Consider the following 18008-nt stretch of genomic DNA (forward strand, 5'->3'; position numbering starts at 1 on the left):
ATCAATGTTTAATAATCTATTAGAGACAATCTAGGGAACATAGCAAGTTACAATGCAAGTCACTATACAGTAAGTGATGCACTTTCAAAAGATTTGACAAAAAAATTACAACATACTTACCGACTCATTTGGTGAAATATGGTTATCGAGAGTACTGAACTCGGCTACCAACTCATCTGCCACCTCATTGTAAGAAGTTGTTCCTTTCTTCCGCACTTTTTCACAAACTTTCATTGAAAAATGCCTTAGACCTTTGCCATTCTTTTCGCCTTTTTTGCTTCGTTTCCTGAAAAAGATCCAACTCACACTATTAGACGCCAACCAGCCATGACTCTTCATTTCTAAAACAACAAAAATAATGATTTAGGATTTCACTGAAAAATATTTGAAGAACTATCTTCTGTCTGGACAACAACGATTTAAAAAAAAACACAACAAATGACTAGACTAAAAATCTTTAAACTGGTTTATGCTTTTTAAATAATGTGGTTGCTCCTAAACAGAAAAGGGACACTTGTGAAGTTTAGCAGCTGAACCGTATCTAAGAACTTGTGGCAGTGATACTTAGTTGCCAAGTCTAAAAGGGTAGGCCCAAACTGCTTATAAAATTAAATTGCTTTACCAATTCACTGGTGTGCTATTTGTAGAGTGCAGGGCCACAAATTATTTTCACTTGATCCGGCGACTTGTTCACCTTTACCACATTTGTTTGTTCATGCGTCTGAGCAAATCATGCTTTAAGGTCTCTCCTACACAATCATTGGCTATTCGTAGTGCACTCCCAGAAATCAAATAATATTAGATTTCAAGATGAAAAGATGAGGTAAAATGTCAAGATGTCCAAATTGATTATCATGCACTATTCTGTGACGACTACTCTAGACTGTAAGGAAAGAAAAAAAATGTATATCCCTAAAATCTGCAGTACCGAAATAAGCTTTCCAAAAGCTAACATTTTATATTTTGACTCCTCAAGCAACGACCTCTCAGCAGGGAAGGTTGGGAAGGCTCAGGCCCCTGGGTTGCAAGAATGTTGAGCAACCAGACTTGCAGGTCTTTAAACCAATATGGGGTACACAAGGAACCAAATACAGAATGGGCAAGAGATCTTCTGAAAGGGCTCATCTGAAGCTTCATGATGTCTGAATGGCAAGTCACAGGAGATGACAAATGTCTCCTGCTCCTTATACAATGACATTGCAGGTAAAGTGGACACACTTATATCACTGGGTCTCCTGAATGTAGTGATACCATGCACATAGATATGCACTGGCAATTCTGGGTGCTATATCAATATTTACAAATATCTGCTTGTTTGGCGCACAATATGATTGATCACTTATAAATAACCTATTTTAGTAACTAGGACGCAATGTCACTTTTTCATAGACGTAAGCGAGTGCTTTAACTTAAGATCAACAAAGAAAGGATCAAATTATTTGAGTAGGTTTATTTATGACTGTAATCATTTATAAGCCTAATATTTTAAGAAATGATTTAGGATTAGGACAAACCAAATTTTTATGTGTATTAAAATTTTAAACCAAGAGCATGTTTGAGTGTTTATAATGTACGAATGTGTGATTAGCGATGGTTTTAAGTAACTTTGCTAATAAAATTATTTACGAGTTTATTTACGAGTTCACTTATAAATAACCTGATAAAAATAGTAAAGTATATGCTGGCTGTGCGTTGCTATCTTTATTGCTATCTCTATTCTAGTTGGAGTGCATTTGGTACCATGATTTGGTGTGTGTACATTTCAGTGTGCTTGTGGTACTTTTCCTACTAATGTCCTGCAATTTTTTTAGTCAGTACATATGCATAAATCTGAGCAAGTTTTTAACTGGGCGCAGAAGTTTTTGTATATTTCTAGGTCTAGGAGTTAGGGTGGGCAACTTTTGTAACTTGTCGGCTACACGGCTGGGAATTGTGCACGTCTGTTTCTGGCATTCCAGGTTAATTAGTACACGTGATGGGAAAATCAGGGTTTAGGGCTAGCCAGACAGCTCACACAAAATCAGCCAAACAATCTCCTTGATGCACATGCTAGCTGCTAACAAGCATACAGACCAAACATGAAGTCAGAAACAATCAGCATCTGTGCTATTGTATGGGTTAATTTTGGGGTTAGTAAGAACGTATTGATATTGTATGTGTATTTAAAGTATGTATGCATATGTGCGGAATGCAATATTTTATTTATCACCATTGTTGAGTGTGAAGAGGGGGCATGACTCAAGAGAGGAGAAGCCTCGATTGAACCACAAATATCTCTCCTCTCCCTCAAAAATGGTAATAGATAGCATATTACATTTTGCACATCTTCGTATATGGTTTATGCTATGGAAATGTGTCTTGCATATTTGTTTAAAAAATAGATGGTTAGCCAAAACTAGGAGGCAAGTGGTTGAAGTTGTGCAGTAAGATACAATCACATTGAAGAGGTCCTCTAACTGTTAGGAGCGTTGTTTCCATGTGTGACGTAATTAACATATAATCTGTGAGGCAGTCAGTGTTTTTCTCCTACCAGTTTTGCTGTACTGCGGTAGTGAACCTGGAATCTGATCTTTTCACTGCACATAAGAATGTATGTCTGTCTTATTGACAGGCTCTAACCCTTTTTAGGGTCGAGCCTGCATAGCACAGGCTTGCACATGCGTATCGCTTGCGAGACGCTGTAGTAGTTAGAAAAGGGCTCGAAGCCCCGTCCAGGTCAAGTCAGTGTCTTCCATTGGTTCGTGGGCTTGCCTTTTAAAATCTGCTTGCTTTCATTTGTGGAAGGCATGCATACGTCATGCCTTTTCCGGTGGTTAGCCCTCCTCGAGCGCAGCGACCAAGTACTGAAAACATACGAGGCTTGCTGTTTTCGGTCCGGTTTGTGGACTACTTTTTCTCTTTTTCGCAGCACAACCTTGCTGGACAGAAGTTGAGCGCTTTACATGACATCAACCCTGTTACATAGTTAATTGCACTTTTGCCGGTTACATCCATAATTGCACTTTTGCTGATAGGTTTCATTACAAGTGGACTGTAGCAGCCCGATCACGCTCTTTTTTTCCATTTAATGAGGAAAGAAAAGTCCGTTTGGGAGTTTACAACTGCTAATAGCTCTAACTCCGAGAAATGCAAGACCTGTTGCATTGCAAATACTTGTTTCATTAGCAGACTGAATTGAGCTCTAGTTGCTTGAGTTCGCAGAGCTGGATACTTTCTGAATAATCCTTTGATGCATTCTGTGATGAACGTTGCACAAAACATAGATGACTTGTCTGGCATTCTGTGAAACCACTTTTGAAGAATTGCTCGATGATTCTTGCACAAAACAAAGGTGAATTGGCGGATATTCCTTGAAACCAGCAAATGGCCACTATGTGAACACTAAGTTGTGACTAAGGCATAACAGGGTCAACCAAAGGAAGCACAGCAGTATTGCAAGTGGGTTTACATGTGACACAGTGTACGTAGCACTTTGGTCCGATACCATTAACCAACCATTCTCTATCTGGCCCAGCTGCATTGATAACTTGATATTGGTCCTGCTTGATCTCGGATGTTACAACATCTTGAAGAAATGTCTAGGGCAGGCAATTGTCCTTGTTTACAAGCGATGGTGACAAAACTGAGAGACGTTCAATCATGGTGGATAATCTCTACGATGTGGCTGCACATCCAGCACAATGCAAGGGGTTAAGAGAGCTGAAGGATGTCTGCTTCTCAATATTGGCGAGGACAGGTCAAACAATTAAAATCAGATAATAGGGCTATGTTGCTATTGCCATGACGAGATGAAATAGATAAAAATCATAAGCCTTGACCAAGACATCAAGAAAACCTCCAATTCATGTTGCCCACTGCTGCAAACAGATTCAGGCCCTAATTATGAAAGACTCGAGTACGTTTCAGTTGCCACTCATGGTCTCCCAGCATTCAAAAGTCTGTCCACATGTTGATGGTTTCATGGAAATACCATTGACTGACAGCCCAATTTCACAGAAAGTGCATCTTCTGAAAAAAGTAGAACCTTCATTCCCATCAGTCTGTCTTTGAGAAACCAAGACATTTTGCAGTGAATCCCTCCCTCCCCCAAACCCTTTTGCTTCTATTTGGATTTTGCTTCTATTTGGACTACTAGATGCTGGTTTCTGACTCTGATTGTGCCCTGGGCTCTGCTAACCAGGCCCAGGGCCAATGCTCTGGTTAACGGGTATATGGTAATGAGGCATAATTACAAGTGGTACTGACATCCTACCAATAAGTCCCTAGTATATGGTAGGGCATGTATGTTTAGAGGCCCAGAAGATGTAATGCACTTAAGTGTGCACTGCTGTCTGGCCTCCGGTCATTTTAGAAGCCATCCCTGCTTTGCATGCTTCTTTTAAGTTAAAATTATATGCAAATTCGACTCTGGAATTAAAGGTGCTTCCAAAGTCTCAAACTACCTTATTTTTTACATATATCTCACCCCTAATGTCTACGCCTAGGTGCCCCAGTGGAAGGGTGGCTTGTAGATTTAAGTGGAGAAATGATAGAAGATGTTTTATATGCCCTGATGAGGGAAAAACAGCCAATTTCGTTTTCACCATTGTAGTGAATTAGCTCGACAGGCTAACATGGGAAGGCTTCATTTTAAATTATTGAAGTCTTACTTTTAATAGCAGTGAGATAACAATGTAATTCAATGCATCAAATTAATAGAATTTATCCAACAACTTGCCAATGTTATATTTATAATAACTATTACCAGAAATGAGCTTTAGAACTCTTTTCTAAAGGTATCCAAAATAAGCCCTGTAGTAGCCTTTCCTGATTGGCAGTCTTTGACATGCTGAGCCATGCTACCTTAATGAGGTATGAAGTGGTCTGGGCTGGACAAAGGAACCATCTGGTGGGAGGAGAACTGCTGCAGATGATGCCAGACCAGGAAGGGGGCTGGGTGGCCAAACTAGCCTTCAAAGGAGGGAAAGCCAGTTGGGACAGAAACAAGACCTACCCCATTTCCTGCACCCCCAACCAGATGGGAGCCCCGATAATCAGAATAAGAGAGGGGCTGGAAGGTTAGTCAGACCTTAACCTCCAGGAGAGATTTTCTCCATTTTTAATTTTTAGAGAACAATGCTTTCTGGGACAGAAATATGCCACACTTTGGAGAAAGTGTTCATACCTCAGAATGGCATCCTTTACCCCATTGGTCAGGGGTGCTCCCCTACGTGTACCCCAAGAAGCATGAATAAATATGGGAGAGCTGACCAGCATCTCAGATCCCTGCCTTGAACCTAAACCTATGAGACTGCCCTGTTGGACCCCTGGACTGCACAAGAGAGGACTAAACCTGCTGCACTCCCAAGGCTGCACAATAAAAGGACTTCGCATTTCTTAAAGAATAAGGAGCAGACTCCCTGATCAACAACAGGTAGAAAAGTGCTGGAAGGGCTAGCTGCAGCATCAACAACAAGGATAACTCCAGCTGAGAAGTTTCACCTGCATTTTACCTAGCCTGACCAGGTGCATTGTGGGATTTGTAGTCCCAGATCCTAATAAGCGAATCTGAGATTTTGAGCCCTTGGGTGGTGCTGTGGACCACTTCCCTGCATCAAGAAACACCTCTGTAAGTAAGTTTAAAAGTGTAACATCAAGGGTGGCCGGAACTTTTGACTTTGTCCGAGTCAAAAGCGACCTTTAACTCTTTCAGTGCTATTTGTTTCTAAGCGTTAGTTTTACTCTTAACCTTTGGGGGAAAAAATCATATCTTCTGTTACCTACACTGGCATTTTGTTGTTTTGGTGTAATTTTGTTCATAAAAATATAAGCTAGGTTTACAAACTGGTGTAGTATTTTAATTGTGTTTTGTGACTCATTTGATGTATTGGTGTTTTTAAATGCTTTACACACCTGCCCCCTAAGTTAAGTCTGTCTCCTCACAGCCAAGCTACCAAGGGCTGAGCAAGGATTACATTTGAGACCATGACTGCACGTAATGAGTGATTGTGGCCATATTGCAAGCTGCCTGCATCTACTAATAACCCACCTTACAAAATTGTTAATTGTGACAATATTGCTAATGCAAGAGGGGGAAACCAAGACGACGTCATGCAGAAGACAGAGGAATTCATCTGCGGCAGTCCTAGAGGCAAGATAAAGGAATTGAGTAGCGTCAGACGACGCCCTCCAATAGCATCAAGACCACTCATAGGAAGAATGAGCCGGTCATGTACGAGCGCAGTAGGGAGAAGGATGCGGCAGACACGGCCAGAGAGTCGGAGGTGGTCGATGGTGTGAAGCCAAAAGAAGCAGAGGGAGAGCGTCGGCGAGCATCAGCAGGAGGAGGCGAGGAGCAAAGAAGTGAGGCTGCAGAGTTCAAAGTGCCTGTAAAGGGCCCACAACGCCTGACGTTCCGCCACGTTCCTTGAAGAATGTGGTTTCAAAGGTATAGGCTTGCATAAACAGCCATTGTGGCTGGTTGGGGGGCAGAAGTGAGCGGGACAGGTCAAGACGATGCATGTGCATGAATGGCCTGGGACCTCCCTGGCCCGGATGCATGCCAGAGCTGGAGGGATATTTGTGGCACTGGATGTGACACTTGTGTGACTAAATCAGTGACAGCTGCACGGGTGAAAACAGCACAAAGTCTTGTAACCCCTTATAGTCACCTCAATATCAATCCCTGTGGAAACAACCATAACTCTTGCAAGACTTAACAGAGTCCCTGTATTCTCTGGTTTCCTCCGAGGAACCAACCCCAGGAGGGGGTCCTGAAGGACATGAGGTCCCCCAGCCCTAAAGGAAGAACAGAGAAGAAAACAAAAAGGAAATAACAGTTGTGGTGTGAAGTAACACCGATTACACTATACTTTTATGCAGGGTGACTAAGTTAGCACAAAAACAAAACTATCCAAGACTTACCTGACTATCCTGTGTTGACCCCCCCCATGTAGAACCCTTATACAGAGGTACCCTAACCAGACCAGTCACACTCATGTAAAATATTGAGATGCTGTCTGTTCTTATGAGAATTGTGGAGCTTTCAAACACTATAAAGAAAGACCGAAAGACTTGTCTGATCACCCTCTGTCATAGCACACTGATGCACAGCGATTTTTCTCAATGGGACCAGTGTCCCTTCACAAGTCTTGCAAATGCGGTCCGGTCCTCCAAAGGTGCCTCTGTAATCATGATCTGGTTTCTACAGAAAGGTGAGGGCTTTTGAAATGTTGGCTATGACAGACACAAGTTGACAGTTGTAATTCTTGGAATAAGCTTAGTTGAGCAATTCCGTAACTTGCAAACATTGTACATCAAAGTCCTGCTGGAGAAGGGGTGAATATGAAGACTGCAATCTAGAGTTAGTAGATTGCAGGAGTAAAGTCATGCCCAGCAGAGATATGAATTGATTAACCTTGACACCTTCAATGTTACTCACCTGTTTTGCCAGCCTTTGTAGTCTGAGAAGTCTGCCTTATGATGGACATGCTTTCCCTATTCTTTTGTGCAATACATCTCACAGGGCTGTATAGGAGTAGAGTAAAGATTTGCATGAGTTCAGAGAAAGGCCCAACTCATTAAATAGGTCTTGGTAGGCTCCAGGGAGTCTTTCATTCACCAAATGACCTTCCTTAGAGCAACTGTTCATCTAGACTGTGATACACCTGGTGACCCTGTCAACGTGGAAATATTGTCACTGGGGTCAAGCACCTGTTAAAAGATTCTCAGGGCAGACTTCAGGCTGAAAAGCAGAACTGATGCCGGCAACCTGCTACCTCGAACCACAGGCGTTAGGGTGGAAGTAGGCATCTTTAATTTTAATGCACCATGAACTTCCCTTCCTGAAGTAGTTGAGGATCCTTTGGCACTGTGACCATTTAAACAGACTACTTTCTTAGTGTTTTTTTTCATTTGTAAGAGATACAAAATGGAGCCCCATTGTCCAGACTTCTTCCTGATAACAAAAAACTGGAAGTAGAACCTACTATTTTGCTGGAAATTGGGGACGGGCTCAAGTACTCCTTTCTTCAGCATGATGAAGATCAGACTTGAGATACTAGCTTACCTTCAAACACTGGTGTTCTTTGAAAACAATCCAGCATATGGCCATACCAGACCACATCCAGAACACGTTTGCCCATTAAGGCCCTTTATAGGTTGGTGAATTGAACAGAGGCTTGTCAGAGAGCCCTTGACTCCCTGAAGGAAGCCATGTGCACACCACCCATGCTCAAGGCCCATGACCACTCCAAAGAATTCATCATGCAGACGTTTCAGAGCATGGCATAGGGGCGGTCCTATCACAGCTGAATGAGGAGGACCTAGACCAACCAGTAGTGTTCATTAGCAGAAAACTATTACCACGGGAACAGAGGTGGAGTGCCTATTGAAAGAGAAGCATTTGCTGCGGTCTGGGCACTGAAGAAGCTGAGACCATACCTTTTTGAGACTCACTTCCGGGTTCATACAGACCACAGGCCCCTCAAATAGCTCATGCAGATGAGGGGTGAAAAGCCTAAACTCTTGAGGTGGTCCATTTCCCTACAGGGGATGGACTTTGAGGTAGAGGTTCGCCCGGGGAATGACCACACCAATGCTGATGGTCTCTCCAGATACTTCCGCCTTAGCGATGAGAGCTCCCAAGGGGTTGGGTAGCTCTCCTGAATTTCAGCGGGGGGGATAGAGGGCACATGTTAGACCTGACAGCTTTAGGGTGGTCTTACCCCAACTTTCTGCCTGACTCCCTCCACTTGTCTGACACTGTTTTCCTGGTTTTAGGGCTCTGCGCACTTTACCACCGCTAATCAGTGCTGAAAAGTGCATTTGCTCTCTCCCTTAAACATGCTGACATTGGTCATTCCCAATTGGCATACTTGACTTACTTATAAGTCCTTAGTTAAGTGCACTGCCTGTGCCCAGGGCCTGTGAATCAAATGCTACTAGTGGACCTGCAGCACTGATTGTGCAACCCACATAAGTGGCCCCTTAACCGGGTCTCAGGCCTGCCATTGCAAGGCCTGGGTGTGCAGTTTCACTGCCACTTCGACTTGGAATTTAAAAGTACTTGCCAAGCCTTAAACTCCCCCCTTATTACTTATAAGTCACCCCTAAGGTAGGCCCTAGGTAACCCATAGGGCAAGGTGCTATGTAGGTAAAAGGCAGGCCATATGCCTGTGTGTTTTATATGTCCCAGTAGTGAAAAAACTCTAAATGTGTTTTCTACTACCGTGATGCCTGCTCCTTTCATAGGATAGCATTGGGGCTACCCTCATATACTGTCTGACCTGGTTACCCCTTTCTGATCAGGATCTACCACCCAATTTAGTATGGACAGAATGGTAATAGAAAATCCTGCTTATTGATAAGGTTGGATTTTATATTACTATTTTAGAAGTGCCTTTTAGAAAGTGAGCATTTCTCTACACCTAGATCCATCCGTGCCTTACATCCTGTCTCCAATCCACGTTTGAGCTGAGCTGGTTGACAGCTCCCTCGTGCATTTCAACCAGTCAACCACAGACACAGAATACTCAGTCACATCTTCCTGGGCTGGAAGGGTGGAGAGGGGCCTGACACTTACATTTCAAAGGATAGTGGTCTGCCCTCACACAATGGACTGCCAAACCCCATTCTGGGACCCTGGCAGACAGGATTATACGGAAAGGTGAACTTGTGCGCTTCAAAAACACTCTTTGAAATCACCACCACTTCAAAAGCATTTTTGGGCACATAAACTGGGTCTCTGACTCCACCAATTCAGACACTTCTGGACCAGATCCTGCAACATGTCAAGTGGAGCTGCCTGGCTGCCCAAGGGACTCACCTGGACAGCTTTGCTGTGAAGGACTGCTGGACTGCTGTCGCCCTGCTGGCCTCTGCCTTTGCTGAGAAGTGCTCTCCAAGGGCTTGGATTGAGCTTGCCTCCTGTTTCTGAAGTCTCAGGGCCAAAAAGACTGCCTCTCTTCAAGGAAACTCCTTGTGCTGTGAAAATCGACTCACAGCCTTCCCAGCAACGAGAAAATCACCGCATCGCCGAACCGAAACGATGCAGCCTGCCTCCCTGAGTGGAGAGCGACACAGCACCTGTGCTGCGACCGGAAATTCGACGCACAGCCAGGCCAGATCGACGCACAGCCGGGCCAGAATGACGTTGCCCGACTTCCTGAGTGAAGAATCGACGCAGCGCCTGCCATGCAACAGAAACTCTGACACATCACAGCACCTGTGACTTTCTCCTGCACACCCAGGATTTTCCATGCATTGTCCCGGGGCGTCAAAAGACCCCACATCGCAGACAGGATCCAAGACTGCATACCGAAAATCGAAGCAAAGCCTTTCTAGCATGAGAAGAAACGACGCATCGTCTGTGTCGCGTCAGGAAATCCGATGCACACCTTCCTTTTTCCATGCATCTCCTCCTCTGCGTGTAATTTTAATGCAAACCAGGTCAAAATTTGTGCACACAAGAGACAACTATTGATTATTTAAAGACTTAAGACTCTTAACATTGCAAACGTGATATTTCAACTTGTGATTATCAAACCTTGATCATTTTGACCTTAATTTAATCAGATAAATATTGTATATTTTTCTAAACCTGCGTGGTGTATTTTTGTGGTGTTTACACTGTGTTATTGCATGATTTATTGCACAAACACTGATGATGCCTGCAAAGGAAGAGACAACTGGGCTGTGGGAAAAGGATTTTAAGCAGCAGCTGTCATTGAGAATGGAGAGAGGGAGAGAGGGAGAGAGGGAGAGAGGGAGAGAGGGAGAGAGGGAGAGAGGGAAAAATATCATCTTATCAGGAGCCTAGTCTGTTTTTTTGCCTGATTTTCTCGGGGCTTTCATGTGTGGATTGGTGCATGAAGGTGGATGCTACCTTGTCAGCTGCGGCCCTATTTCAGTTCTTGCCTACAGCTCAATGGTGTTTCTGCAGAAGTTTAAATGGTATGGGTTAAAAGAACTTAACTCCAGGTGACCGGACCTAGCCATTTTCAGCAGCCACCACAAAAGTCTACCTTCACAGTGAGTCAGAGATTTTGCTGAGAAATTCCTAAAGATTTTAAGATGTGTTGCTTTAGGACTTCGGTAAAGGCAGAATATGTGGTGGCCTTTCATGTATAATCTATTTCCCACAGGAGTTACAGGTCCTAAACTGGGTTTTCCTAGGAGAGTCTTTTATTATGCAGAAAGTAACAATACTTTCTCCTATGAACTAAAGTATAAAAGCTGCAACAAAAAAAATTAAATTAAAAAAAAGCCTGTAGAGATGAAGAAATGTTCCAGTGAACTGAAAAAATACAAATATTAAGGAGAATTTAGAATACAGTTCTGAGGGACTCCCTTCCACAGAACGTATAATCAAAATCTGAGGTATGGTACCATTTAGGCAGATGTGTCCTGAGTTCTTTCTTCTTATACGCTGATATTGGAGTGCTGTTTTCTGAGGCTAGTGTGGAACTAACGTGACAGTCGCTGGCCCTTTCAACACTTGTTTAGAGACTACAGTGGGCTTAAGATTATCAAGGAACTCGCAGATTAATGACCGAGAATGATTCAAGCATGTATATTATATATATATATATATATATATATATATATATATATATATATATATATATATATATATATATAAAAAAAGATCCAAGGGCGCAGAAACGTGCAATTTTCCAGGATGACACCTTGAGACTACAATGATACAACAGCATACATCAATAACTTAATTTTGTGACTGCCCACTGAAACCCTAAGGGAGCCCCATTTTCCTGTCAAAATTCTATACTCTCATATTTTAAATAATGAAGTTAAACTATTTGGTAAAGACAGGGTTTTAGGAAAATGGCAAAGCTTATGGCTGGTAATAAAAAAAAAAAAAAAGCTTAATAGTAGTTATTCTACCTATATGCAGGATCCTGGATACAAATGCCTATAAATAAAATAGTCAAGCTAGCCTGGTTGATATGGGGTGATACCCCGAAACTGGCCTCAGGATGCTTCCTTCCGGTTCAGCGAGGACCTGGCTTAGCAGTTCAGGCTGGGCTGTTCCCATGAGGAACAGGGTCAAGACTGATTTGCATACGGCAGGGTCCAAACTGGGGTGGCGTTGTGGGCAAAAAAACAGTGGATTAAACCGAGATCTTTTTGACTGGGGGTGAATGTTTGTATTGTTCATCATTCTGTCCATCATCGGTTCTTTTTGTCACCCTAAGTGGGAAGGGTATGACTAGACATGGGTCCCAATGCTTACTGCGCCAATTGATTCAAGCTTGTCTGGCTGATGAGGGGTGATACCACGAAACCGGTTTCAGGATGACTGTTTCCAGTCCAGGGAAGACCTGGCTTTGCAGTTCGGGCCAGACTGTTCACATTAGGAACAGGGTAAAACAGATTTGAATATGGCTGGGTGCAAACTGGGGTGACGTGGTGGGCAAAAAAAAAAAAGATGGATTACCCAGATCTTTGTGACTGGGGGTGAATGATTGCACTGTTCAGCATTCCGTCCATCATCGGTTCTTTTTACATATAAAATATTACATTTTATAAATTAGCTCATAAGAACAAACTATTTCCTTTGATAATAATCTTGCTGACAGATACATACCTGCAGATTTCTCTACTCAAATCTCCTCTAGGCGCCTGACTGGATCCGGAAAAGGTAAACTAGCACTCCTGGACAGCCACTTCTCCAAATCAATTTCAGAACCCTCCCCGGACAGAATGTCAGATAGCTGTATCTAGCGCCACTCTCGCTGACATCAGTTTGCTGTCCTTTTTTTCCACGGCTTTCAAAAATTAACTTGGGACCTTATTAAAACCTCAAGACCGAGGAGTCTGCAGATAGAAAGAATATTCACTTGAAAGATAATTCACAAGGGTGCCACCTTTTGGAATATAAAAACGTAGGGCAAGACCCCAAATCTTGCATGTGCTACATTGAATGAAACCAGCAACATGAAGCAGACCCCAAAGACGCAGGACTGATGTAGAGCTACTGCCTGAAACTTCAGGATCATGGTCTGACTGTAACAACTCGATGGGGAGGGCCAAAGAGCTGCAGGGCCACCGGGTCCAGTTCAACCTAAATAAGACAGACACAGAATGGGCTGGAAGAAAGAGTTGGGGAAGGTGACTGAAAAAACAGATCAGAGAGCAGAAAGAATGCAGTCTGAAGGTAGTCCAAGACAAGGTGTGGCAATCCACCAGAGCAGTGACTCACCGATATGATGGGAAGCCAGAAAATCCAGAATCTGTGAAGATGCACTGCAACCGCCTTCATGACTTTTGTGAACACACTAATGACTGAAGTCAGCCCGAACAGGACCATAAAACATGGGGAATATTTTGTATGCTAGCATGCAGTATACAGAATTAAGCATCCTGCAAATCAATGAATACCCTCCTCAGCATCCAGCTCCAGACCCAAAAGGACCTGTGCAAGGGACAGCATTTTTAATTTTCCTTTGTGAAGAAAGAAGTTCAAAATACGAAGAAATAAAGTATGATGAACTACATCTTCCTTAGAAAGAAGTAAAGGACGGTAATAAAACTGCTGCCTAATCTCATCCTCTAAAACCAATACTATGGCTCCCTTGCTCAACAGAGCAAGATCCTCCAGCTGCAGAATGCAGGCATGGTCAGCCGAGCTAGTCCTGAAATCTGGGGAAATGGCTGATTACTCCTGGAAGGGAAAGAGTGTAGCTTGATTAAATAATCCTGAGGACCGAAAGGTCAGGGGCAAAATGCCAGTTCACCATGTAAACAGTGACCTGCCACCCTACTTGCCATGCAAACACTATTGAGGGTGAACTAAAAGCAGCCTGTTGGGAGGGGCTGGGAATGAGAGTGAAGGGGACCATTGCTACTGCCCTCGACTACCTTTGGAGTCGCCATGTCTCCCGTAGCTGCAAAAAGACTTGGTGGCCTGCTGCACAGGATGCTAGGGCAGGGGCTACCAAAAGGCAGGTCTCGGAAATATTCCCTGAACTTTTGGTATTCCAGAGGAAACCAGCAGACAAAGGGCTCTACTTCCAAGGACCTGGTACATGGTCTGACCTTAAATAAAGCTCTCAACGGTGTCAGCATTATCACCAAAAGGGCAAGCTCAGTCAAAAGACAAGTCCAGAAGATTTCCATCAACTTCGAACATGAAAATGGTGGAGTGTATCCAGGCCAGGTGGTGGCAACCACGACCCCCATGGCACTGCTATTCTGCAGGTCCAGAGAGTCAGTCACCCGCATCTGTGCCAGTAATGGGGAGAAGACTGTCCGCTTTAATTGCTTTTTTGTTTTTTATCATCACAGTAGACTTTGCTACACATTTGGATGTGGTCAGAATTGGAACCAAAAATCTCCTCAAGAAGACCAAAGAAATAACAACCGGGCAGGAGTCCATAACAAATAGTTTATTACCTGTAGGTGTAGTTTTGCAGCTTGAAGAATTTTCAGGTTTCACATGCTGTGTATTATTCCGCCATCGAGTGTGTGGGTACGGAATTCTCCAACTTCTTGTCTTTAGTCCTTTCTTTGATTTTTGTTTTTGCTGTTACTGTTGGGGGGGGGGATCTGTCCATTTGGAGCTACCTTGGCGTATTTCCTCCTCCGGAAGCTCCGATCTTTGGTTGCCATCATCAGATTATTTTGTTCTCTCTTTCTCCATCTTCTTTGTGGTGGTGAGTGGATCACTTGTGCAGCAGGAAAATGTTTCAAGCTGCAAAACTACACCTACATGTAAGAAACTATTCATTTTGCAGCATGAATCTTTTCCATATGCTGTGCATCAGGTCAGCTGCGGCTGGGCTGAAAATGGACTTAAATTTGCAAACAGATATTTAATGTGCCTTTTAACCCGCCTGAGCTTCTTTATTCATTTCAATGTCTATGAAGTAGTGTTTTGTGAACGTGTTTGTGGATGATAACGTGGCAGCAATACATTTATCTTGTAACTGTGTGTTCACTTGAAAGGCACTAGTCTGTCCTTTCTTCTTCATTGATGTGCTCTTGGGCTGTTGCTCAATTTTAGCCCAGCACTTGTGTGGCTTATTTGTATAGTTTCAGAGATCCATCTGGCCACTGTTCCTTTAATTACTGGAACCTCATGTTTTCTACAGAGGAGACAAATAGCTGTTTCGTCTTTCTGCATGACTTGGTTGTCTCCATGTTCTCTCTACATTATTGTGCATCTTTCTGCATGACTTTGTTCTCGCCAAGTTCTCTGTAAATTACTGCACGTCTAACATCCAGTATATGTAAAGCTCTCTGCTCAATTTTTCGGGTTTTGGAAAACAAATTGGTTTTCGAATAGTTTGGTTTCTGTAAAATTGCGAAACTATTTTTGGAAAAAACTGTTGATCTGTTCAAGACAATTGTGTCAGTGAATTTGCAGCTATGGTTCCTAAACAGTGAGTGCTTGTATTTCGCTCAAGCTACGGGGGGATGTCAGGGCCACCAGAAAAGCTGTTTTTAGCGTCAGCATCTTTAGAGTGGCTTTGAGCAAAAGCTCAAAGGGTGCCCTCATTGAGTTAAACCAAATTAACGTTCCATGCAAGTGCCAGAACTTTCCTTGATGGAACAATCCTTTTGGCTACTTCTAGATATCGCTTTATTACTGGAGCTGTGAAAAAACTTCTCCCTATCTGGCCCCTTGTGTAAGCCACTACTACTGCTAAATGTACCTTCAACGAGGCATATATTAGTTTGTAGTTTAGCAGGTGTGTAAAGTATTACAGCACTGTTGACTCATTTGTATTCTTCTTTAACAACCCCTTTTTTAGGCACCAAAAGGGGTACTGTTTCCATTTTGAGAAGTAGCACTTTCTTGTTGGTTTTCATGCTTCTCTAGGAACAGCCATTATTTCTTCAGTCAGTTTTAAGCGGCCAAATCCTAAGTCTTCCGGAACGAGCCTGACAAACTCAAAACGTCCAGTTCTGGGTGTAGCACCCGTTCCTCTTTCCATAGGCAACAAGTCTTGTTGTATTGGTAGTTTTTTAATGTTCCCCCGACCATCTAGATCAGTCTCGAAAACCATGTTTGTCTTGCCCACTTGGTGGGCAATTAGGATTAGAGTCATTTTGTTTCTCTTGCATTTATTGATCACCTTGTGCAACAGTGGGATTGGGGGGAAAAGCGTAAGTGTTCCCTACCAGTTTATCGACAGGGCATTCCCCAGGGATTGGTAGTGAGGTTGTCTGGATGCAAAGTTTCGACATTTTGCGTTTTCTGGCATTGCGAAAAGATCTACTGTTAGTGTTCTCCACTCCCAAAAATCCTTTTGGAGTACTTTTTTGGTTTAGCTCCCATTTGTGTGAGCATGATGCCTGTCTGTAGAGCTTGTCCACTTCTGTATTCTCCTACCCAGGGACGTATATCGCTGTTAACCTTATCTTCCTTTGTATGGCCCATTTCCAGAGTTCGGGGCTGGCCTTGACCATGCAAGGGATTGTGTTCCTCCCTGTTTGTGGATATAAAACCCAGCTGTCGTGTTGTCTGTTTGGATCAATATTGAGATTCCTAATAGTTGCTTCTGAAAGGCTTTTAAGGCTTGGAACACTGTTTTCAGTTCTAGGACGTCCTGTTAATCTGCACATTAAATATTGTATTTCATGTGAGCTCCCAAGCCCATATGTGAGGCATCAGTCGGGAATATTACTGTTGGAGATGGTTGTTGAAAATTCATGCCTTGAGTTATATTTGTTTGGTTACACCACACTAATTCCTCCTGTATTCTTTGCATGACAACTATTGGATCTTTCCAACTCCGTTACTTGTGACCGTTGGTTATGTAACATTCGTGGAGTGGTCTCATGTGTAGTCTCACTTATGGGATTAGCAGTATGCATGATGTCATGGTACCTAGGTACCATATACAAGGGAATTATAAGGGTGTTCCAGTGTGCCAATGAGAATTGGTAAAATTAGTCACTAGCCTGTAGTGACAATTTTAAAAGCAGAGAGAGAGCATAAACACTGAGGTTCTGGTTAGCAGAGCCTCAGTGATACAGTTAGGCACCGCACAGGGAACACATATAGACCACAAACGTATGAGCCCTGGGGTCCTGACTTGCAGGGTCCCAGTGACACATAAACACACTGACAACATAGGGTTTTCACTATGAGCACTGGCTAGCAGGATCCCAGTGAGACAGTAAAAACACCCTGACATACTCGCAAACAGGCCAAAAGTGGGGGTAACAAGGCTAGAAAGAGGCTACCTTCCTACACTCTGGGATACCTCTGGGAATGGCTTGGACTCTTTGCACAGCGTAGCACTTTTTGGTCCACAATACAAAGAGCCAGCTTTCTACAGAAATCACTTACCAAGCCTTTCAGGAGTAAAGAGCCCCAAAGGGTGTTCTTGTAAGAATCCTTGATTTTCATTGACTACAGAGGATTAAACAAAGCCCTGATGACGCTTGAAATAAGTGTTCCCGAAACCCTTGAAAATCTGAGAAGGGGGCAAAAGTTCCAGACTCATGCAAAGCTCAATGTGGGGACAAAATCACATTGTGTGCTTCAGTTAGAACAGAACACTGAAATATGGATTGAATCAACCAACACACAAATGATCATAAATGTACCCTGTTGCCAAGCGTGTCCAAGAACACACCATATAAAACTCAATGAAAACAGTGACAAAGTTTACCATCTGGCCCAGTGTGTCTCATTGAGTAAAATCCCCTACATGCTGAACTGAAGTGATCAGATTGATTAGATCAGTAACAGAGGCCTAAGAGAAGGTTATTTAAGTGACCTAGAACAGACGTTTGTTTAATAAGAAACATTGTAGAATTTCAACTATATACATGTTCTCAAAAAACATAAATGTATAGAGAAATCACTCGGGCGGCATATCATGTTTGGGTGTGGTTTCCTGTTGGAACCCTCTACAAATAGGTTTACTTCTTCATAAAACCAATTGTGTCCCCAATTACATCTTTCATAAGGGACTATGGATATAATGCAACAGATTGAAGATTACCCATTCAGAATTAAAACCCACTTTGGTAACAATGGATATTTCTTAACT

The 18008-nt window shown here is 43.0% G+C and overlaps 1 protein-coding gene across 21 annotated transcripts in view; it reads right to left on the reverse strand.

The window, feature by feature from the left end:
- Window positions 1–18008, reverse strand: part of TFDP1 (transcription factor Dp-1) — a 439810-nt gene that overhangs the window by 234838 nt on the left and 186964 nt on the right. For all 21 annotated transcript variants that reach the window (XM_069204640.1, XM_069204648.1, XM_069204654.1 and 18 more), the window contains one exon: window positions 121–286. In XM_069204640.1, the coding sequence (XP_069060741.1) occupies window positions 121–286 (166 nt within the window). The remainder of the gene's footprint in view (window positions 1–120; window positions 287–18008) is intronic.

The sequence above is a fragment of the Pleurodeles waltl genome, chromosome 8 (genome assembly GCF_031143425.1).
Source record: "Pleurodeles waltl isolate 20211129_DDA chromosome 8, aPleWal1.hap1.20221129, whole genome shotgun sequence".
NCBI classification, from domain to species: Eukaryota; Metazoa; Chordata; class Amphibia; order Caudata; family Salamandridae; genus Pleurodeles; species Pleurodeles waltl.